The 24289-nt window shown below is 43.1% G+C and overlaps 1 protein-coding gene across 1 annotated transcript; it reads right to left on the bottom strand.

Annotated features, from left to right (window-relative positions):
• Positions 1–435: 435 nt before the first annotated feature.
• LOC117210014 (dynein beta chain, ciliary) lies at positions 436–21759 on the bottom strand. The gene is made up of 36 exons (XM_033452563.1): positions 21522–21759; positions 21180–21412; positions 20654–20919; positions 20041–20447; positions 19439–19866; positions 18904–19145; positions 18566–18833; positions 17632–18175; positions 17034–17351; positions 16415–16769; positions 15816–16087; positions 15374–15754; positions 14997–15145; positions 13997–14242; positions 13163–13694; positions 12161–12725; positions 11102–11618; positions 8761–10637; positions 8291–8652; positions 7712–8188; positions 7189–7453; positions 6735–7084; positions 6411–6673; positions 5803–6099; positions 5570–5739; positions 5112–5415; positions 4577–5046; positions 3616–4170; positions 3029–3329; positions 2660–2941; positions 2186–2487; positions 1958–2085; positions 1655–1869; positions 1240–1596; positions 1020–1168; positions 436–755 (listed from the first exon to the last, which is right to left on the bottom strand). The coding sequence occupies exons 1-36, from the start codon at positions 21757–21759 to the stop codon at positions 461–463; spliced, it is 13380 nt and encodes a 4459-aa protein (XP_033308454.1). The 3' UTR covers positions 436–460.
• Between the last annotated feature and the right edge of the window lie 2530 nt (positions 21760–24289).

Below are 24289 nucleotides of genomic sequence, written 5' to 3'. Positions count from 1 at the left end.
GTTTCGTACACGGTCCTGTTTTGTCTCTGGAGCCGCGAGTATCGATCCTTTCGAAGGGCAAACCTTCGAGGGACCTTTTGTTTCGCCGAATAACGGATAATTTCTTCCTCTTCCACGGATCACGGAATACTTTGTCCCTCGAACGAAACGGAAACCGAACGATCCACCGCGTCGATTTTCTATCGTCTTACGGTTTATTAACTCTCGGCCGATTAGCCCATCCCGTGATATCCTGCTTCGTTCGATAGGTCCTTCGAGATTCACGCTCGAATTATTCTCTCCTTTCTTCGCCGCAATTGCCCGGCCTGGTATTTATGGGAATGAATCGCTGTTTGGGGTTTCCTTCTTACGCGCCTCTATTAAAATCTTCTACTAAAATCTACATCGTAAATTTTATTCACTCTCTACTGTTCGAATTATTTATTCGTAGAAACTCTCGTCATCGGTATCTTACAAGTATTCAGGTTTGAAGCAACAACGCTACACCTGCCAACGTCCACTTTGCAGCCTTATCTTTGGTCTTCAAATTGAAAGTCCACACGTAGGTAGGTCCTCGAGTTCTCGTTTTATAAACAGGACACTCGTACATATTCCTCAAGTCCTGTTTATCTTGTGTAATCGCTCTTACGTTGATCACCGGCATCACAGGAAACAGTTCTTTCGGTTTCGAATCGACTAAAATGCCAGACTGCACGTCCCATCGTGCTCCCTCCATAAATATCCCATGAATATATGCACCGTCTCTGGGAGCTGCCCTGATATATAAAAAAGACAACAGTCAACGTTGACCCTTCGAAAGGGTGGTAAAATGACGAAGAACTTGAAATAAGCAATTTTAAACATAATTGTCCGTGCAACGATCTCGTTCAGTTTCCGTTCCTTTTTTCTTCAATCATTTTTTACGAAGAACGGTTAAATAATTTAATGTATTAAAAATTTGTGCCTTGAAACGATCAGATCAACCAACTTAATTCATTGGTAATTCTAAATTCCAAATAAATAAGATGAAATTCACGCACGTGAACTCCTCCTTGTTTTTCTTCGTCACGTCGCATTGCAAGCACATTTTATCAAGCGGAAGTTCCTGTCTCCTAGCTGTCGATTGCATGATGGCCGTGAGCAACGACTGAGGATTGAAGAACCCGGCCAACCAGACCGATGGTGGCAACTGAAACGATAATTCACTCGTAATAACGATAACTTTAACGTATCGGTTATCCTTTTATTTCCCTATCTTACGACAAAGTCAGTGGACCATGTTTCCAATTCTCTGATCCGTAGTAACAGGTCGACGAACCAAGCTGCCAGTCCTAATAAAGACGGATAAGCCCTTTGAGCCCAAACAGGTGGCACTTGGTCAAGGAACAACGCGTTTTCCAAGTCCTCCATATCTGAAGTGATCGTTAGCTCTCCCTTCAGGCCTAAATCCAGTTCACGCAACGACCGTTTTATTTCCGTGGTCAGATGATTCATTCGTTCGCACTCTTGGAATGCTACGATCACGTACGGAGTCCTTTCTTCCACTTTGCCCATTATTTCGGCCATGTTGAACTCCTCTGGAAGTTTCTCCATTATTTCGTCCAGTATTTGCTTCACCTTTCAACACAGCGAAGTTATCGTCTGATGGTTAATATGGAACAGATTAAACGACTACCTTTTCTTCCCTGGTCACTGTTTGTCCTCCAGAGCTACCCGCGTCCCTCGGTTGCATCTCAAAGACGGTTTTAAAGAGATTCTCCGCAGTCATCGTTAAGAAACCTATTTCGGCATTTGGGTGTAGACCGTACAAATAGGGTGATTCCGCAGGCATCGCTTCGTCGATGTAGGCATGGTAACCGACTAAATCTGTATTCGGTGGCGCTGGGAATCCTTTGTAATATTTAAATCGTTAATTGCTCTCCAATTACGAGAAGAACCATCGATAAAAATGCTCGAACTCTAACGAGAAACTTGTTACCTGGCGCTAAGTGCAACTCTCCGTCGACCAATTCGGGTTGCATTAATTCCTCGAGATAGGAGACACACAGCCTTCTGTCCCAGTCGTCGGTTATATGTCCGCCGTACATAATTTCGCCGAAAAGATACCTTTACGAATGTGCACGAGTGCGTTGTGAAAAGAATGTGACAAACGACCGGTTAGAATTGTTCAATCTGCTGAAAAATAACGAAATAAATCGAGACGGACCTCAAATCCTCCCAAGGCACCTTCGACGTAGCTTCCAAATAATTGTACAACACGCTGACACTGATGTGAAGATCGCCTACGTTGAAGGGATAGATTTTATTCCAGCCCTGTGGGCCGAATTTCCGGCGCTCCGCGACCACCGCGTGGAAGTAACAGAGGGAAAATAGAATGGCCTTGAACTCTGCCTCCTTGCTGCACATCTCCAACGTCTCTTGGGTGAAATTGTCCAGAGCTTTGTGCAGATTCGCCTGCATCCCCGTGGGTGGTTCGTTCGTAATCTTAATGGACGACTCGAGGATCCCCTAATTAATCTTTCATTAACCTTTTAGTGTTTTACAGCATCAAATTCCATATCGTTGTGTCTCTAGCCGAAAACTCGGTGAACTTGCAGCTTTTTATACGCTCTCGAACTTTATCTCCTACGACCATATATTCGTGCTCGAGGACACAACGATATTAAGCATAAAATGTTACTTGAGGAATGATGTGTCCTGCTGGTGTACTAGCTGGTTCCGCGCTCATGAACACCCTGTAATTCTCGTGCGAGCCCTCTGCGGCCATTTCTAATTTCTTTTCCAACAATGGCAGCCATTTTTTCACCAAATGAATATTCTGCAAAATCACCCAATGGCCGTTCTTTGCGGCCACGTCCATAGCTTCTTCTGCAACGGATTCCTGTCCCTGACCCAGCGACACGTTGTGGAAATTTTGATTATCCAACGTGTAACCCAAGCGACGACCCAGGTCCTCTACATCCTGATTAAATGAAAATTCATAGGTTTGCCAGGTGAAAGTTGTGGGACAAGGTGAATGCTTTTGTTCATTCCGGAAATGTTCCGTTACCTTCAAAGGATTCACGCCAGGAGAAAGGATAAAGAAGATGGGCGTAGAAGGGCTGGTTTCTTCGTAAGATTTTGCGAACTCGACGGTTCTACCTTCGATATACCTTGGACCAAGCTTCTCTTCGATGAATGCTGCGATTGCGTAGGTCATTCTATCGGGTCGCAGTGCCCTGAGCATGCACAGACGCTGAATAGTCGTTTTGTTCTTCCATTCTTGCGGGAATTTCTCTCGTTCCGGACATTCGCATTCCACCAATTTTTTCCATCTCTTTGCCGAAGTCTCTATGTCTCTGTCTAAATTGCTGCGCAAAAGAAACATCACCGTACGCAACCAGTAACGATACTTCCAAATTCTCAATATTTTGACTTTCGTTTATTATTACGCTATCGTATTACTTTATTACAAAATAAAAATAAAAATAAAGCTATAACGCCACCAATCAAATGGAACTAAATCGCTAACACTGCTCGTTCAAAAGTTGGAATTTCCGATGAAGTCTAAATTCTCCTAATTTTTACTTGCATCATTACGATTTTTAACCTGTTACGGACGATTTAAGATAAAAGAGTACGTGAAATTTCGATTACCGAAATTCTTCTCTGCTAGCGAGACTCCTAATTCCACCCCAGCTGATATTGGAAAGGAAATCAACGGGGGATGTAACGTGCGGCGTGATGGGGAACCGTAAGAGGAAGTCCAACTCTGCTGCAGTCACCTCGTTCCTAGCGAGTAGTATCTGAAACGCCATCTGCGACGCGAAGATCAGTTTGTCGCACTCGAACAACCCTCTGCTAGTGTACATGAACACGGAATAGGTGATGCACTCGATCAGATTCTTCACTCTCGCGGACACGTCTGGGGCGGGATCGGCCTTCGAGATGGCTTTTTGAAACACCACGCTGAAAGCTTTCAAGGAAAATTGATAGATTGGATTGATGGTGTTCAGATCGTTCAGGATGAAGTAGAGGAGAGAAGCTCTGGCTGCCGCTGGTCGATACAATTCTCTCGCGGCGTCGATCTCACGGCTTGTGCCGCGGGCTTCCGTCACCTTCGACTCGATTTCTGCCGCGGTCCTCTTCGTCGTCTCCAGATTTTCCACCAACGACGTGTCCTCTAAAACGTTGCTGCCCGCTGAAGACAATCTGTCCACGAAATTGTTATTTTATCGTATCAAATCGAATTGTATTTCCATCGCTATAAATCCTTTGAAATTCGCTGAGAAACAAGACGAAAACAAGAGGATAGAGGGGCTAACTATAGAATTCGAGTTCCCAACCTGTGTACCACTTTCTATAAGAAGATCAGAAGGGGGGAATAGACGATAATGTTTCCTTTTTAATCGTAAAACGACAGTGAAACAAAGTAATCGATAAAAATATACTTATCGCGTTTTTATCGGTAATCTTGGTACATAATTACATAGAAGGGAGGGTCTCGGGTTATCTGGGTAATACGAAAGGGAGTGATGACTGAGAAAAGGTTGGGAAACACTGACGCTGAGAGCAAAGGAAATGGAAATTGTTGTGAAAGGTCGAACGAGCAACGTACCTCGATAAAAGGGAATCTTCCAAACTGTTGAGCGTAATCTTGAAATCGTTCTGCTGTCTGGTGAGCTCAGCCTTCAGCTCCTCGAGATCCGGTCGCTCGGCTTTCACTACCTCCGCTAGTAATTGATCCTCGAGACCGTCCCTCGTTACCGTGAAATTAATTAGAGTAGTTTGAGCCTGCATCTCGGGCTTGTAATGGGGATTAGCCAGCTTCGTGTGCAATAATAATCTGAACAGCGGATTGTATTCGACCTCCTTGTCGCCGATCTTAATCGCCCGACCCTTCTTAATCAAGTTTCTGCCTAACAGTGGATCCAACACCGGATCGACCGTTTCGCCGATGTTCTCGACGAGCACGGTCGACCCGGTTGCTAGACATTGCTCGATGACATCCAAGTAACCCTTCTGCCCGAGCCTAATGACACGAAGTTCCTCCCCGTATTTCTGCTTGATCCATTTAATTCCCTGCAGCTAAGGAAAAATAATGATGGAGATCCGAGTGACGTTAGGCGACCTCGTGACAGATAGACCTATACCTGAGGGTCGATCATTAAGGGCCATCGGTCGGAACTCGTCAGAATAGTTGCGTTTTCCGTCGACATTCTATCGTTTGGAAGTCCTTCGTTGTTCCACTTGGCTATCTGTGTGTCGTTCGTCAGTAACGACAGAGGGTCCAGCCCCTCCGTGATTGGAACCGTCGGTTCTACGTTACGTAAAAACGGTAGCCATTGCTTGTGTAGCAGATCCTGGCGAAATTGTTTCGTGAAACATCCCACGTAAGATATGAACGATGTCACCAGGAGAACGTCACCGGGTAGGGTGGACGTTTGTTGCATGAAACTTTAGAATTTTTTCTTTAAAGAATCTGTACAATAGTGTTCATAAGTGTTAAGACGTCTACAGAAAATTAGATATACGCCTTGGGTATTACTAAGCGCTTGAAATTTTTAGAATTTGTTAAATTAGCTATATATGGCTATAATTTTGCACGTACTTGGCTACGGAATCCGCCCATCGTATATTTTCCGAGGCCAACCCACCGACCAATCTGTTAGCCAGAGCAATCGTAGCGTTGGTCGCATCCGCCTCTTGTTGACACTTGAGCTTCTCGGACGTTGCCTGCTCGAAGTCCGCCGTCAGCTTCGCCAATTGCTCTTCCAACGACTGTTCCAGAAACAGCACTCTAACTAAACTTGTTCGGAATCACGTTTAACAGAGTTTACGTACAACAACTTTGCGTTTGATCACGCTTAACTTCTCCTGAGCAGCGGCCAAATCTGCGTTCGCCTGTGCCAACGCTTTCCTCTTTGGCTCCACGTCGCAGAACACCTCGTAAAACTTGATAATGTTGATCACCCAGGCACAGAGACCCGCAGCTGCCGCTGATTTCGATCTCACGAATTCTGGCTCGAATTCGGAGTCTTTTAGATACGGTTGGATCGCCTTGATTACTTCCGGATGTATATTTTCTTTATCGTAGTTGATTAGGGAGTCCAAGAACGTGTCGACCTTCGCCATCATGATCTGAAGAAACAACGCGGATGAAACAATCTCACGCAGAGTGATATAATTCGCTAAAACTCGCAGTGATTTTTTTCCTTCGTGATTTTCTCGCGTATTTCTGAACTTCTCTCGAGGCAAATTAGCTCGGAAAGTAAGTTTTCAAAGGAATATGCAAAAATAATAAAGAAAAAGACAGCGGTGATGGTGGACTAAAGATTTCCGGCCAAAAGATTTTGAGAAATCTTGATACTATAGTCCGTTCTATGCGTTTATAACTATCCAGCTTAGGTGTACGGTCGAGCACGGACTAGCGATGACCTTGTTCCAAGTACCTTGGCAGCTTTCCAGCTCCTGTCCTTGGGTATTTTCCCAGCTGGAGCCAAGAGAACCATCACAGCGGCAGTTACGTTCGTTACAGCACCTGGTGGCGAACCAAACGACTTCAATTCCGTCAGATTCGCCTTGTTCAGTGTATTCAGAGCCTCTTGGGCAGCCAAGAGAGCCGGTTCTGCCTTCATCAAGTCCACTTCGCAGTCCCTCTGTTTCTTCGATACCTCTTCAGCTATTATAGCAACCTTCGACTCTTCCTCGTCCGCTATACGAAACACAAAACGTGAAATACGAGCAAAAGGTACTGGTTTACCTAAAGGATTTACCTATAGCCTTCTCCTTTTGTACTTTGTCCGTCTCGATACCAACAATGGCGATCAGAGCATCGGCTGCGTCGTTCTTCTGTTGCAATTCTACCTCTTGCATCGCCAGTTTCTCTTTCAATTTATCCACCTGTACCGCAGTCGAACGAAGCTTTTCCAAACCGTTCTCCAGCCTAGCTACTCGACCACGAAGCTCGCAAGCCTTCGTTTTCAACAATCTAGTGTACAAACTGATCTGCTCGAGAAAGGACTTTGGTGTGGTATAGTTGTATCGGCGCTCGCTGGCCAAATAATGTCTGCTGGCTGCGTTGACGGTCGTGTGAGCGTGGGCCATAAATTTCGCCGCAGCCTCCCTGTATCGAAAGCATCCGTATATTTATTGCTCAGCATCCTCTCCGCTATTGAAGGCGCGTACCACGCGTTTCAGGGGCGTCCCGATCGATATTCTCCGCTCTACCTGTAATTTTCCGGAAGTTCGTCTAACTCCTGCAGAAACCTCTTCGACACAGACATCAAAGCTTCTTGCGGCCATTCGTGGAACCAGTTTATCGCCGTGCAATTTATTATGGCCGGGAATTTCCTCGAGCGAATCCTTAAAGTGGATCCGACAGGGGAGAAGCAGAGAACTATCCGAAGCTGGCGGCGCACCCGGTCGATGAAGAACTTCCAACAATTCTCGCGGGTATCTAACATACCAGCGCCCTTCACCTCGTTACGAACTCCTGCGACCGAGTATATCGATCGTCGAAAAATACTTTAGCGAATTAAATCGTACGAATTTTATGTACGTGATAATCCTTATTGTAAAAAGATAAAAGTAAACGAATGACTTAGGCATCGTGTTTCGAATAGAAATTAGTTTGGAGTGGTTTAAAGAAAAAAAAAAAAGAGAAAAAAGGAACGAGTTGAATCACAGGGATTTTGAAGTTGATGATCCTTGTTCCGGAAGAAAAAACAAACAACCTGAAATATTCATCGACCTGCTATTATGTTCTCCACTTCGTCCTCGGCGAAGAGATCTGGAACCTCGCCAGAAGCAAGCATGTCGTTGATCAGCACGAGGAATTGTTCGTTCGCCACTTGAGCGTCGGTCATCAAAAACACGATGCCCAGATTCTTCAAACCCGACTTGTTATACAGAACAGCGAGCTCCAATTTCAGATCGACGATTCCATAACCCTTCTTCAACTGAATTTGGAATACCTCCAGCGAGCTTATGAAAGCAGCCAATCGTGACAAGCTTTGTTTGCCAGAACCTCCCACACCGACGAGGAGAGCGCTGCCTCGAGGCGACTCCAAGATCCTGTTTATCCGGCACACGTGCATCATGGCGTCCTCGAACAGCACCAGATTCATAGCAGCTACCAGATCGTTGTAGCTGACCATTGCTTCCGATAGCAATCGATGCAGAGTTGCCCAGTCCTTCACCGGCATGTACTTTGGCTCTCCGACTCCACCTTGCAATATAACAAATTTATTCAACTTTTTCTTTCTCGTGGCGTGTTTGAGATCCAAGTGGTACGCGATTTTTAGCGAAATATTTCCAAGCATTTGCGCACCTGCAAAATGACAGTAGATATTAGGCTTCTCCAAAATGGCACCCTCGTCAATTTCCTCCACGTTCTTCTTCAAAATATCCAACTGTAGTTTAGAAAAGCTCTCTATGTCCTTTTCATCTGTAAGCTTATCTCCGTAAACGCGATGCGTCTCGTGGAGCCATAATCTGATTAAGTCTATAGAAGACTGTAGACACTCGTTCCCACTGAATAATAATCCTTGAAAGCAGTTTGACAAGTCACGAAGATTGAAGATATAATGGAATTTCACTGCTGTTGGGAGGAACATTTGAGCGCAACGATGATGGAGCTGAATCGACGCTTGAACAATGCTGTTACACATTTCGACGACAGAAATGGGAAACCTATGAAATGCATTAATTATCATACAATGATCGAACAACGAAGATACTTAGGTGTTTCATTTTGTTGTACTGCTTCGCTTCATACAATAATTTATTTTCGAAGCTTACCTGTGTTCGATGTTGGACAAATGCTGCCTCAAGATAGACGAATAAATAGTCGTCAACGAATCGCTGTTAGGAAAACTGACCGCAAACACGGAAAAGTGTCTCTGCAATCTAGGATTAACGGTGAAAGATCCAGCCGTAGGATTCATACAGCTAACGTATTGACAGTTGTGAATATCTTTCAGAGTTAGCTTCGTTCTATCGTACCAGTGACCGTAATCCAAATGCTGACGGATCAAAGTATGCGGTTGGACGGTTCCATAAGCGTCAACTTCTGGCATATTCAAATCATCGATGAAATACACCAAGGCTTTATTCCCAGGTGGGCCGTAATTTCTACCAGCTTTCTTCTCCAGAGACTTCTCCAGAATCTTCTGCAGCATCTCCGAAGAAGTGTAAAAATTAAAGGGTACATTGGATACTGTGTAATTTTCAGGTAACTGTAGAAGTTTCTCTGCTACGAGAACAGTCTTCCCGCAACCAGCTGTTCCAACTAACATCACTGGATGTTTCTCGGCCATTAATAAATCTAAGAAGTACCTAATTCGAATAGACTCCGCAGTGTAAACCAAAACAGCTTGCAGAGGCAGTTCAGGGTCCAATTCGAACTTTGGCAAACGCTGAGACCACGGAACGAAGTTCTTTGTCTCAGAGTCTATATAATAATCAAACACGGTGCCTTGCGAGGGAAACTTAATCTGTTTAAATTCATTTATCCACCACTTACTAAATTCCACGCGATAATCTATCGTTTGATCTTGGAACATCGAGGAACCAAAAGCCCAAACGGCAGCGAAAACAAAGTAGAGTTCATAATGTTCCTTCAAAAAATCAGCGGAGGTTAATTCTGGCTTGAGAAGACAGTGAAGAAGATGACATAGCATCTGTACGTGCGCCATATCTGCGATCGGTGTTATCTTTTTGAATCTTGTTCTTAACGTTTCCAAGCAAGCAGGGATGTACTTGTCAAATAACATAACCAAATTGGATTTTTCAATTGGCGACGTTCTTTTCTCCACCCAGCTCGTGACGTAAGGATTCCAGCCTAGATCCTGAGGATTGATATACAAAATCCCCGCTCTGGATACGGTAGCTGGAGTAGCAGTTCTCAAATTAGAGATCTCGAAGAGCAGCCTCATCACAGGAGTCAAAGCTATTCTCTCGTTACTAGCTAAAGTCAGAACCTTGTTATCGTCCATGACAGTATTCAATGACTCGATCCACATGGGATCGATATCGCCATCTAAAACTATCCACTTAGGATTCTCTCCGCCTAAGTTAGCCTGTTCTCTCATAATAACCGAGAACAAGCCATCCTTCCATTCTCTGGTCGCTGGATTAATTATTCCAAATAATTCGTCATTCGTCACAGCTTTCGGATTCAAATCGTTGTATACAGGCTTCCTCTTCATGTTCTGATATGTTCTAAACAACGACTTCCAAACTTGAGTCTTTCCGGATCCTGCAGTTCCCACGATGAAAACCGAGTGCCGTACTTCTAATAGTTCCTCCAACTGAACGACTTTGAGGATGAAGCCGTCTTCTGGTTGCAGCATCAAATCAGCTGCTGCCTGTTTAACCATCTTCTCGAATTCCACGTCGCGTTTTCTGGGAACGTCCAAGGCGGGGAACAGGTCGGCTATCAAACCCATAAACACAGGCAGATCGTCGGAAACCACTTTAGGAATGTTGAAGTCTCGAAGAGCTCTCATGAGCACTTCTTCCTCCGGTCTGCCGGGGTCTCCCCTCTTCAGACTTCCGGCGACCACGAGGACCGACTTTATCGCGCGCAGTCCCCAGTCATAATGGTCCTGCTTTGATAACAACTCCTTGCATAGAGTATATAGCGTAATGAACTTTCTCGCTAGAACTCTCGCATCCTGTAATTTCGAGAACCCTATTTCGTATGTTTTTAATATTATAGAAAGATTAGAGGATGACCGGTGAGGCGATAGAGGGACAGGGGAAGTATATGCAGAGTTGGAAAGATAAAAATTTAAAAATTCTCCTTCGTGTAAGAAATATCTTCTAAGAGACCTTTCAAAGATTTTTAAAACTTTTGAAGTAGACCAGGTTAATGTACGTGTACACGTGTATTCGAATAAATTTTGTTAATGGGAGCGGTACTAATATTTATTTTTGTATCTGTAACATGGAAATGTTGCATAATCGTATTTTCCTTGCGCAAATTCGTAGCTTAACCAAAGTTCGTAGTTGTAGGAATCACACGAATCAAAATACGCGTGAAATAATACAAAAGGTGCATAGATCAAAGTATAGACGTAGCTTTGATACACGCGTACACGAATTTATTTAATATAACATACAAAACCATGATTCCTACCTGAAATCCCTCTGCCACTAACATAATCTCGCAGATGAGTTCAAAATCGGGGACTACCATGGCACACGGTCGAAACAAGGCTTTTAAATTCTCCGGTAATTCTGTTCGTCCTGCGTAACCTGGATTCATCGTGATGAATATACCAACCGTTGGTTCGAGGCCGATTATTTCTCCCATGAAGTTGAATTTCTCTTTCTTATCTCGAATGGCGTCCTGAATCGATTTCACTTGGACAGCTACTACGGAGAGTACTTCGACCGTGATTCGGTTGAACTCGTCGAAACAACCCCAGGCGCCAGTTTGAGCTAATCCTTTATAGATGTTACCGCAGGATTTGTAGTCCATCTGCTCGGAACAGTTGAACACGTAGACCATTATGCCGAGAGCTCTGCCTAGATCTTTGGTGGTTTCGGTTTTTCCAGTGCCCGCTGGGCCTGCTGGTCCACCACCCATTATTAAATGAAGAGATTGGGTCAGGGTTATGTAACATCTATCCGTCAACGGTGTTATGACCAATCTGCATAGAAGAGAAATGATTTAGTGAGAATTCGGAAACTTTTAAGGAATCCTGTCTAATTATAACTATTAATTCTCATGTTATTACAGTCCGGTTACTATTTGGACTGTTGAGAAGCCACGTCGATCTTCTCCGTAAATTGAAAAGTATAGATACTAATCGTACACTTATGTATCTAATTAAAAGATTAAAAAAGAAATGTGGAGACGATCAAGTCGAGCTTCTCAGGCACCGTTGTTTTTTTTTTTTTTTTTAATCATTTATGATACTTTTCGTAGCGTTTATGGGAAAATATTAGCCTATTAACTGAATCGATCTTTGACGAGACACTTCTATGATTACTCAGTTAAAGATGAATAAAGAAAAATCGATTTTATCCAAGGAATTGAAAATTCAAACAACGAGTAAAATATGAAGCGTATAAAGAACAGTAACGAGCAATATTTTAACGCAAGTATCAATGAACCAGTCGCTAGATTCCATAATCCCTACTGCGAAAATGAACAGAGATGCAAAGGAGAGGAGACGAAGAACCATCGGACCTGGGAGTATTTCCCAAGTATTCGTGAGAGTATTTAAACTGCGCGTCGCAAATATTAGCAAAGCAATCCTTCTCCTTTTCGTCCCAACGATGGCGAAGTTGACTCTGCCATTGGAACGCCTGCGACGTCTCCACCTTGGACTGCACTAGCTTCGCCACCACGTCTCGAGAATGTACATCGATAGTGCAGATCGTCATCACCTTTTGTCTCTCCTGTTTCGTTAGCTCTCCGATCAATAGCGTGATCAGTGTACTTAATTGAGAGATCTGTTTCTTTAGATAGTCTTTCAGAGAATTATCGTAACCCTCTTCCAGTCTGGCGAACGCGATGTTCACCTCAGTCGTCCACCAAATTTGCGTTCCACAGAGAGAAACTTGAGCTGGATAGTCGAACAGCCATTGTTCTCGGGACTTCTCCTCGTAAGTTATCACAGCCTCGCTGAAATAGTATCTTATTGTGACTCTCATCGCTTGTTGCAGACGATTTAACCATGCCTCCACTGCGCCCTCGCAGCTCATCTCGCAGTTTGCGAATTCCACGTACTCTCCATCTTTCGCGAACATACCTTGAAACAGGAGTATTTCATTGCATAAAATGTATGAAAAATTAAACGTTTTGGCGTAGTATATTTTAATTTGTCACGGCTCCCAGGGCGAAATATATAATAGTTGCGTGGCAGTCCATGTGTTCGAAAGATACGAGACTTTTACACAGCACAAACTAGTAAAGGTTTGTTATTATAAAAATATTTAGTCGTACGTGATACGTGCAGAGAAGATCAGTGGTACGCTTAGAGTTACAGACGAAATTTTTTGAGGCAAAAAGCTTCACGGCTATCGTTCTATGGTAATAGTATCTCCCAACATATGAAGGAACGTAGAGTTGAATGAATATGTACTTAAAGTCTCTTTACAATTTATAATATAATTTATATTACAGTACGTTTCTCAGACGAAGAATTTCCGAAAAATCAACTTTTATTCCTTGCAGAGGTCGACTTACCCAATACGCGTTTTGGCGAGCCAGCAGCCGCGTCATCGAATTTCAATCGAGCCATGGAGTCGAATAGTTTTGTCAGATGCTTGGCCACGATCTCCGGCTGATTTCCATTCGACAAAATATCCAACAGATCGCTGGACGAAACGAAGTAGAATCTCGGGAACGCGAGACGCTTCGTTTCCAAATATTCTGCCAAGGCTTTCTCGCAGAGAACCAATTCCTTTTGGAGGATATCGAGAGAAGACACCAGGCCTTCTCTGTTCGTTGCTTGCACAACGTTTGGCGTCTTCGCTAGTTCCTCTGTCATTTGCTTGAATTCCTTGTCGATTCGATCGAACCTCTCGGCATCCACTGGCAATTGTCTTCTTATATCTTCCGAGGAGGTGAAGATGCTCTCGAGGTGCATCCAGGTTCGTTGCACCTCGAACCAGTTTGTAGTAACTTGATCGGCGATGCTCAGCTTTCGTTGCCAGCTGGAGACTTCTTCTAGGAAGTGGGCGATGAACTTCGAAGTGATAAGGTTTTGTAGCTGGACCTATGAAAAGCAAACAAGGTGGCCCTAATCGAGTCGATTTTCTCCAAAATCGATCGCACTGTGTCTTGACTCGCTATAATATCTTTCCAAACTCTCATCGTCGAATCGCTTGAGTCTCTTTAAATTTTCACCAAGTACGATTTCTGCTGGTTTAGTCTACGTAAAACGAATCACATTGTGCAAATCTAACTGACGAGTGCGATAAAAATCGGTTCTGTAATTTGTTCAAAAGTCACTAAATTTCTGCGATTCTTGCAACATTCGTGCTCGAGTGCGTAACAAGCGATCCGTGTAGAAAGTACCTGGTTCTCTTCCAACGTTTCGATCAATTCCTCGCTGGCTCTTATTAGGGTAGCGCCAGTTCTAGCGTGAATTTCTTTCTCGAATTCCATTTTCGACCAGGTGGCGTTCAATTCTCTCATGTACTTTTCCATAGACATTTCTTTCACGGCTTTGTCCACGATGTTCTTCACTTCTTCCTCGCACTCGTGAAGATTTAGCTCCAGAAGATCGGCCAACGTGGTAGACTCGTCCATAACGAATCGTACCTAAACGCATTCGTCTTTACCGGCTATGTCTCTAAATACGTAGCATTATAATTATGAATATCGTGTATCATTATGAATCATGTATGGTTTAACATTATATATTATAGCGAATGTATTTGAAATTTATGCAATGTGAGCATTGACGAACAATTTGAAGAAATAAACGTAAAGCCAGGTGTACGAAGAATTAAACGTTTCGAATGCAAAATCAATTTATTCGATGAAATATATACAGTGACTGGTACATAGAACGAACGAAAAACGATGATAAAAATATGGTACAAATTATTTGATCACATACATACGTGATACATGCACTGATGAGTAACTAATAATGCATTTATTGATGAATCGTGACGGTGGTTTAAATATTCGTGCTTAAAAATTTTGGAAATAATTATTTAGAGAACAAAGTGCCAGTATTTACAGTGGACTTACGGTCATTTCTGGAGTCATGTCGCCCAGTTTCTGCAACACCGATAGCGTATATACAGCGGTGCAACTAACTCTAAACATCTTGGTGAACTTTTGTAAAAATATGCTAAACTGAATCCTTATGTATAACTATTTTTCGTATAAAATTCATCAAAAACTTTTTCATGTACAATGATATAAAAAATTCTTACAAAAAATATATATATGTAAAGTCTTTCATAAAAATTGGATATCATGTAAAACGTAATATAAAACGTATCTAAATCATTTTCTATCCTTTTCGTAAACCTATTCTTCGTTTCTTAACCTCCGCCGATACCTTGGTGCTATTCATTAATTGCCTCCAATGTCTTTCCCTTATAGCTGGATTCTGGAGTTCTGCTACGGCCCTCAAGGACGTCAACATATTCTTCACGGTTGCCTCCAATGATACGAAAGTGTCCCACGATCTCATTTCCTTGTCCAGGGCTAATTGCAATTAGTATATTAAAAACACGTTTGAAGACAGCTTACTCGTTTTAGTAACAAACGACACGGGTTTCTAATATTTCGAGAGAACGTTCAACGCAAAATAGAAATAAAAAATCAGGCGTGCCGACAACAATTTTTCCATATTTTGCACAAACACGAGATATCTTTTAACGTGGTAAAAATGCAACTGAAAGAACACGGTAGAGTTAATATCGTGTCACCAACCTCGTATCTCCTTGGAAAATTTCTTGCACTCGATGTCCATTTTCTCTACGTCGATTTTTCTCCAAGGCGTAGTCTTCCATCCTTCTATACAGCTTCTAACGATATTCACGTAGTCCCATAGTTGCTTCAACATCTTCAACTCTCTTCTGCATTGCTTCAACACTTTGAATTCTGGCACCATAACTTCGAACAACGATGCAGACTCTTGGATGTCTTTCATTTGACGTTCCAGCATCAGAATCTCCTTGTGTCCTTCGTCTAATAGTTCGTAAGGATTCGAACAATCGTGTTTGAAGAAGCTGTAGCGCCGAAAAGCTTCGCGGTAGTGAGTTATGGTCGTGTCGAACGCGGAGATTCGTCCTCGTATTCTGGACACTTCACCTGTTTTATTTCGTACAAAATTAGCAGCTGTCCTAATATCTACGAATGTAGATGTATGTACCTGCTTGCAGGGGTGCCACTTGCTGTTTAACCATAAGCGCCAGTTTCTTCGTATTGGACCATTGCTCGGGCAGTTCTTGAAGCAGAACGTTTACTTCCTCTGGGATATCCTGATCGTAAAATTTCAACAATTCGATCGTCTCTTCCAACGGCTGGAACATTTCATCCGTAGTCGGTTGCCTTTCTTTCACTTGCAAGAGATAACCCATCACGCTAACGAGTCCGACGTAGTCACCTGGTTGTATTGGTTGGAGCAAACCCTCGTCTGCTCGTCTATGAATAAAATATACATTGAAGAATCCATCGAAAAGCAGCTCCTTCCTTTTTCCTTATATTGGCTCTCTGGGTAGCCATTTTTACTCTTTCGGGAAATTTCTCAATATCAGAAAAATATGAAAGCCAGACGTTCCTTCTACGTCTGATCGAAGGAAAGAGGACGATCTATAGAGACAAATCAAAGTAGCCAAGTGCGCAAGTAGCCCGAGATTATCGAACGTGCAACGAATATCGTGATTGCCAACATAGCTATCGATCTACAAAACAGTTGAAATCGTTCTTCGTTTGCTCGTATAAAGAATGGTAACTCGTAAGAGAAAACACCTTATAAACGATCCCAAATCCGAGAGGCTGCTGGTAACGCGATCGACCAGATGTCTCTTGAACATGCTGGACCATTTGCAGACCATGTTCAGCACCGACTGTCTGAAGGGTCTGAGGTTTACCCTGAACCAGCCACAAAACACTTTCGATGGTTCCATTTCCTCGATCTCGAGATAGAGGCCCTCGTAAAGGTCGATTTGCTCGCGGAATTGCTCCATTTTCGGCGGTGACCGTGTCGGCCCCTTGGGATCCTGCACGGCCACCATCTCCATTTCCTCCATCGTCAATTGTCGGCTATACTCGAGAAACTGTTGCATCACCATGTCTCTATCGTCCAACCAGAGATAGGCGTATCCTGATAAAATAAGACGACAAAGAACGAGGGTGGATCATAGAGTAGACCAAGCGTAGAAACATCCTCTGATGTTCGTTGATTCTATTATAATTCGTAGGCAGTAGATTTTTATACGTTTGTGGAAGGTTTGAAGATGTACAACGCGTATTGCTATTAGTAAATTATCGTTATTAGCTATTAGCCTGCATTTTACTATATCTTATGTATTTTTTCCACATTACGCGAATTCTATGCATTTAGATTAGTATTTCGTGGTATTTATACCTTCGAAGTTGCTGCAGAATTCGGTAGCTTCCTCCACCGCGGTCGAAACGTTATTCATAATTTCATTTTTCATCCCCTTTATATCTGGATCTTCCTCTAGTTCCTCGCTGTATCCTATGGCATCTCTTTTTAATCGTGGCACCAGTGCAGCCATCCCTATGATATCGTTCAATAGTGCCAAGATTAATTGGTCCAATCCATCCGGATCGTCGGGTTCCAATGAAGGCACGTAATAGAGATCTGGTTCCCTGAGTTCTAACTTCGCTTCTAACAGCGGCTCAGTTTCTTCATTGGAATCCATATTGTCTACCAAATACCCTGGTACGAATAAAAGGGAAAAAGAAATCTCTTTTATGGTTAACAGAATCAGAAGCAACGTACTTAAATAGAATCATCACAATACAGAAGAAACGATTATAAAAAAATCTGTACGTAAAAGTTTATTTAGCTCTAAGAATTGCAGACCATTGATTCGCCGATTGCCATTAATCGACTAAAACAGGAAATTTGAAGAGATTTCATAATTTGAGAATTTAAAGAAACCACAACGAAAGCCTGAAACAATAATTGTACGAAAAATATGGAGAGGCCCATTCACCTAACGAACACCCTACAGCCCTTCGAAGGGACTCCATCACGATCCTATCGATGTAATCTACGTATTTTTGCCACGGTTCCTCCATTTCGTCGGAAACTTGAAAAAGCAGCCTGTTCTCTTCCAACAACGAATGAATCTGTTCGGCAGCCCTCTCGACCTCGCCGTAACGTCTTGATACTTTTTCTGGCCGCTCGTCGAACGACAATAAAGCGTCCTTACGACGATCCTTCCTCTCGATGAGAGGCGTCCTCGTCCAGGCGTCCAACACCGCTTTGATCTTCTCGGCGTTCGTCTGGGTCGATTTGATTCGCTTCCAGAGCCCCTCCACGAGTTCACCCAATTCCACGATGTACTCCAGAACGCCGTCCGACTTCCAGCATAATTCTGTTTCTCCTCGAGACACCAACGAATCGATCCTAGTTATCTCCTTCTCGATCAGCTGCAACTCCACTCGCCTGGTCGTCTTGCACACGTTGTTGTACGAACACACCGTGGCTGCTAGCAGCGTGCGGAACTTTCGGAACGTTTCGACGTTTTCCGACACCTACATATCGAAGACTATTAAACCACCTTAACTTGTCACACTTATTGGCGAATTTTATTTGTAGTATTATCAATTAATTGCACGGTTCGTCCAAGTGTTTATCGATTTCAATTATTATCGCAAGAATGAATTACTAATTAACAGTCTCTCTCTTATCTATACATTGACAGCGAAAAGAGCTGAATGACAAAACTGCTCCCAAATGTTTCTCTTTTACACGTGCCAATTCTTTAATTTTTCCAAATAGCAATTTTATTATGCCACGTTACACTGCGTTACACGCAACGGTTGTAACAATGTCATTGTGCAGTTAAATCAGGTTTTGCCTAAATTTTGCTGTGGTGGTATACGTGTAGGGATACATAGGAAAAACGTCAAGTGGATAGATACCTTTATTGCCTCTTCGGGAATGTCTGATCGAGACATTTGCTTCAGATAGTTCACTTCCTTTAAAACACACAAAAGCTGGGGATCAAAGTTGAGCAGTAACGTGGAATCCTTCTCGCGATAGAGAATATTGCGATTCAGTCCAATATCGACTGCGTCAGGTACGGTTCGTGCCCATTCCGTGAACAATTCAGTCTCCTTATCCTTAAAGATCTGGATAAGCCTTTCATAACGTTTTTCTATATTCTGGCCCTCTTCGCTGTTCACTATTCTATGATCGGTATAATTATTTTGTAATTAAATTGTTCTATCAAATATAAATCTCTATTTAAACAACTTACGGATGTTGAATAGCTTTGAAAGATTGAACGGGAAGATCGATGCGTTGTCTGAGCATGGTGATAAATGTCAGAGCCGCGGCTAAAGGTGGAAGATTAATTAGAGCGCCTCTAGTGCCACGATTAAACAGAACTTCGACTACAGTCAGCTCGACGTTCAATAGATCCAAAATTCTGGTGTAGCGATTTGCGAACTGTTTGCTTATCATTGGCCTGTCTAGCACCGTTCCAACGATATTTATCAACTGAAACGAAGAACTTGTAAGAATTTTAGTTGTTAAAATTATCGTACAAAAATTAATTTTTATTTGTTATAAAATATATTTGTTTTTATGTTTATGTTGAAGTTATGCGTCTGTCGCATCTAGAAACTGAGGAAATTTCGAAGATCGTTATTTTTGGAATTTGTTTATTTCGAATTCTTCGTTTTATTACACTGTGAAAGCAGATCGATAGAAGAATTGTAGTTTTTTGAAAAATGGCCCGTTTTTCCGCCACTTATCCTACCACAGTTGTCCAAGTCTACCAGATACGGTACCTTGAAAACGCTCTCGAGGTTGCCGCAATCGTCGAAAGCCTGGCAAAGAATGGCCGCCAATTTACAATCGAGATCGGTGATGGACTCGTTGAACTTGGCACAGTCTACGGTGAAAGATTCGTCGTCTGGCTCGAGCGCGTCGTTTGCCCGCACCGTGAAAGAAACGAACAGCTGCTGGAACTCTTTGTACACGTTGACGATCCTGGTGCTGAGGGATCGGCCGAGAATCCCGCCGATTTCTATCTTTTCCAGCTTGGAAAATTCCATCACGGTGTTAAATAGCCACTCGATGTCGCTCAGTCGTTTCAAGAAAGCATCCAGGCGAGCGAAAACGGCGCTGGAATTGAAGGTCCACGGTGGTGCATCGGGTTTCATCGCTGGCATGTCTTTCCTAAGTTCGAATTGTCGTTTGAACTCTTCCAAGACGCCTGCAAGAAAGAGCGTGTAATGCTTTTGATCTACAAAGTCTCCGAAAGAGACGAAAAATTAATTAGGAACAACGTTAGAAGTAAAATTAAAAGAGGCTTAGAAGTTGAAGAAATGGTATCGCCATAGAAAGATAGTGCTCGAATGATGAGAACGATCTTCTGATCGATTCTAACCTCGAGATATTTGCACACGCTGTAAAGCCTCGTCAACGTCGCTCTGGAAAATGGAGGTTGGGTCGAGGAATCGACGAGCCTCCTGTATCAACAGGTTGGAAATCTGTCGAAACATGATGATCACCTTGGTGGAGCTCTGATAGTAGCTAGATTTCGACCAGGCTAATCCGACCGAGTGTATCAGCGTGGCCATTAGCGGCTTAGCCTCGGAGAAGTCGACCTCTTCGACCGCTTTGAAACACTTGGCCAATGGAGATAGATACAGAGATATCTCTTTCGCCTCTGCCATCGAGGATACCACGTTATCGAAAAGGGTGCGAAAGCAGGGGAAATAGGCGCTGTCTGTCGTTTCCAAAATGCTCGCCATTTTCTTCACGCGATCCTCTCGCAATTGATCGTAGATATATCTGGAAAACGATCCTTCTTCTATAATAATTAACCTTTGGATACTGTAATTTGTTAGACTTGGAGAATATTGTTACCCTACCGCTCAGCTTTCTTACATTTTTCGTGTCTGATAGGAAAAATACTTATTTTCGACGTTTTTATCAGAAATAAATAAATGCCGGGACGACGAAAACGTTGCCATAGATGGATACTCGGTATCCTCTACCTTAAATTAGCTAGTCTCGTGGACCAATAGTCAAGCTCGACATAGGGGGTGGGATTTTGACCATTCTCAAAAGCTGCGCCAGATTCCTGAGTGACAACGTCGTTCACCAAGTAGGCCCACTTTATCACGACACCCTCGATGGCGCTCTTCAAATACAGATCGACAGCTTGGGGGCCTTCTGTTCGCACCAGCTTCTCCACTTCCGTTGCCCTCTCCATTCCGGCTGGCATTGGGAGCACCGTTCTGCCGTTTACCTGGCCTTTCACCTGTATTTCGACGGAAAACATTCGTACAATTTCGTACTGCCAACACCATTGTTGAATCTACCATTTCGAATCTAAATATACAGCATGTCCCTTGTTCTTTCTTCCTGATTTTCTCCAAAATGAAACAGAGATAAATTAATCGTATCGATATTCTGCACGCTCCCGAATCTCTGATCTTTAAATCGGGGACACCCTGTATAAACTGAGAACACGCGTATGAAAACTATAATAAATCTTTACAAAAGAGAAGGAAAGTTTACTTGGTACAGAGTACCGCGAAGAGAATGAACGTGTCTACAGATGTCCTGAATCGCGACGTCAGGCAAATCCTTGTGATTCTCTGCTTTGCTCAACAGGGGCGCGAATAAATTGTCCACCAAAGTAGCTAATTGATCGACAACTCGAGACGACAGATCCCCTAATATCAGCATCGATGAACAAACTTCTTTCTCCTTGGGTAATGGCGCCTGTTCTATCTTCACGACGTAAATACCTGAATATGAATGTAAATATAACATGATGAATATGAATATAACGTGAATACAATTTTCAAAATTTTGCTTTAGGCGGATATTTTGGAAAGTTTTCGTTATCGTACTCACCTTTGGTTCTCTGACATGGTATAGGGAACGAGGTTGAAGCCACCAATTGCGCGTTCGGTGTCAAAGCTACAAAAAGGGCAGCTGGCAGAGGATTATCAACAAAATCCAGCACAGCGTTTCTGTATTCCTCCGTGAGGAGTAATCTGGCCCACTTCTCCGGCTTCAGTTTCAGCGACTTCTGCACGAAACCACCGATGTAATCCAAACGAAAATCCGCCGGTCCATCGGGAGTAGCCATTTCTGCTTATACAAATTTCGCATAAGTTATTTAGATTCTCAGTTTATACGTTTAGATTCGGGATTTTAGATCTCAACGTAAGATGTTATTTTTATATTTATTGTATTTACTATTTTCTCAATTGATATACTTAGGTCGAAAATTTTTAATCCGATTGGAATTCAGCTGTAGATTTGAAATCTTGACGTAAGATATTACTCTTTCATTCGCTAGTTCGCGTCTTCATCATCGAGAAATTGATTTACCAAAGACATTAAATCGTACGAAACGTGAGAATTTGAAAGAAACGTTGGCTTAACTTCCAACAACAGGCAACCAGGATTTCCTCTTCAAAGAACTACGCTAGGACTCTCGTGACGCGACCAAGCAAGCGTAACACAATGCTGGCGTATCTCAAAGGATGGAAAATATGTAAAAGGCTGACGTGACCACGAAAGGGGGAGTGGTGGACGCGGGGTAAAAATGCCAATCGTTTGGTGGCCGTCGTGCAAGCAGGTCAAGAGACCAGGCACCGACTGAACCGAACGGAACTACATTCTGGCATTGGAGGCTCGTGTCTTTTAGACGACCCTATACCTTCGTTGCCTACCTATTGTCACGGGACGCACGGAATATTCTCGAGAACGACTGACATCGCACGCGATACCGCCTTTCGCGTACTGGCAGGTACCATTTTACTCTTTCGTACTCGCTGGGGACGTTAGTCAGAGTTTCGCGTCCACGGATTACGTTCGTCGTAAACTTTCGATCGAGCACTTTGACGCGAGATCGTTTCACTTTCGACGTGGCTTACTGTGGAGAATATGCAGGTGATAAAATACGACAAATAGCTTTTTAAGTATGTCGACGATCAGTGATACTGATTTGGGATGTTGAAGCTCCTCGTCCACGGATGAATCGACCGAACGTTTCCTTGTGTGACATAATACAGTTTAGAAGAATTTTTCGAGCGATTGTGGTATTTAATTATCGTTTGAAGATTTAGTATTTTTCTTGCGAATTTTGTTTCTTCGAAGTTTTCGACATTACCTCTAGTTTTTTGTACGTTAACTCGATTCTTTTATCGAACGTTTTATTTTTGTTTCCGACGTTGGTAGGTTGACGAGCGTGTGTAAAATTATGGACAAAAGTGATGAATGCGATTGATTGGAAGACGAATCTACGTGCAACCTGTTCTTCGATCGAACAAGCGGATTGTGAGTGAAATCGTAGATTGTAATTGCCAGAGAGGCTTACGATTAGAAAATGGCAGCGTAGGATGTCGCTTTCTACATCACGGTGGTGAGTTTCGATGAAGTAAAAGATGTCGTCGATTGATCGCGTCGCTTACAATGCAAGAGACAAATTGGCCCGATCAGTTCGATCGATCGGTCGTAAAAACGAGGAAATTGCGCCGACGTAAAAATAGGAAGGCGCAGAAAGGCACTGCAGCTGTTTGTCCTTGGATTTCAGCCAGTAAAAGCGGTGCCATTTGCTGACAGGGGGATTTAGAACGCAACGTTGATAACGCGAGTTCTTGGAAAAGGGACGTTCGTTTCGTCCTCTAATCGGCTTATCGATCAAGTACACGTAATATACGTATACGTATTGCTGCCATTGTTCAGTTGCACCCTGCACAATACGATCGAAAACTGCCAAAAAGCTATAGAAAAATGGAAAAAATGGAGCAGCTTGCGAGAACATCTGGCCATCGAACGTACAAGAGGCTCGACAAGAGTCTCGAGTATCCCCGATCAAACGTCAGAACTAATTTCTCTCGACGGATTAGCCGTCTGCCGTTTCCCGAAAGCCAGCAGATTTTCCGCTACTCGAGCATCTCCGGAACGGCTTCCACACGCACCAACGAACCGCGCGTATAACTTGAAAAATTTGACCCATGCACGCTGCTCGCAAAGAGGAGGGTGTGCCTTTCATTTCGTGAACGCTCACCCTTCGTTCGAATGAGCGGAGAGAAAAGATGAAAATTTTCGTAGCTGTACGAATTTCATCTTCGTTGAATACTCTATTATAGGGTGTAAATTAGATGTGACGCGAGAGGGGCGGAGTTTCTTCGATCTCTCAGTTTCTTCAATAAGAGCTGATTAGTCGACGTTCGGAACATCGAAGTTACATGCAAGTTAACGAAGTTAAATAAATTCTCTCGTATACACACGCTCGTCACAGTATTCGTACGCTTGTAGACACCTTTTACGAATATATCGCCTGCGTTGTACGAAAGATTTCGAGATTTCATCGTCCTTGCGAGACTCGACTATCGCGATTACGTTAATCAACAAGTCTGAAACCAATCCGAAAGTACGTGTTTAAAAAAATTTCTCGAAAAAGTATTCGAGCACTTAGTTACCTGGATTACGATTTAACGATATATCGTTCTATCGTATGGATAGCGATACGGATACGAAAGTTCAGTGGCACCAGAAATGTCGACTCGTTAAAACTCATTCGAAACGTTTATCATGCCTAATTCGTCCACCAGACTCGTAATCCCTCAACAGGTGATCCAAGAATCGCTTGCTCCTTAATACATAAT

The sequence above is a fragment of the Bombus bifarius genome, unplaced genomic scaffold (genome assembly GCF_011952205.1).
Source record: "Bombus bifarius isolate JDL3187 unplaced genomic scaffold, Bbif_JDL3187 scf7180000007968, whole genome shotgun sequence".
Lineage (NCBI taxonomy): Eukaryota > Metazoa > Arthropoda > Insecta > Hymenoptera > Apidae > Bombus > Bombus bifarius.
This window is presented reverse-complemented; position numbering and strand designations above follow the sequence as displayed.

Coding starts and splice junctions, on each gene's coding strand:
- LOC117210014 (XM_033452563.1), bottom strand. CDS start 21,759: ATGGCTACTCCCGATGGACCGGCGGATTTTCGTTTGGATTACATCGGT. Junction 7,085..7,188: donor GAACTTCCGGAAAATTACAG/GTAGAGCGGAGA, acceptor CTTTCGATACAG/GGAGGCTGCGGCGAAATTTA. Junction 5,740..5,802: donor TGATCAAACGCAAAGTTGTT/GTACGTAAACTC, acceptor TTTCTGGAACAG/TCGTTGGAAGAGCAATTGGC.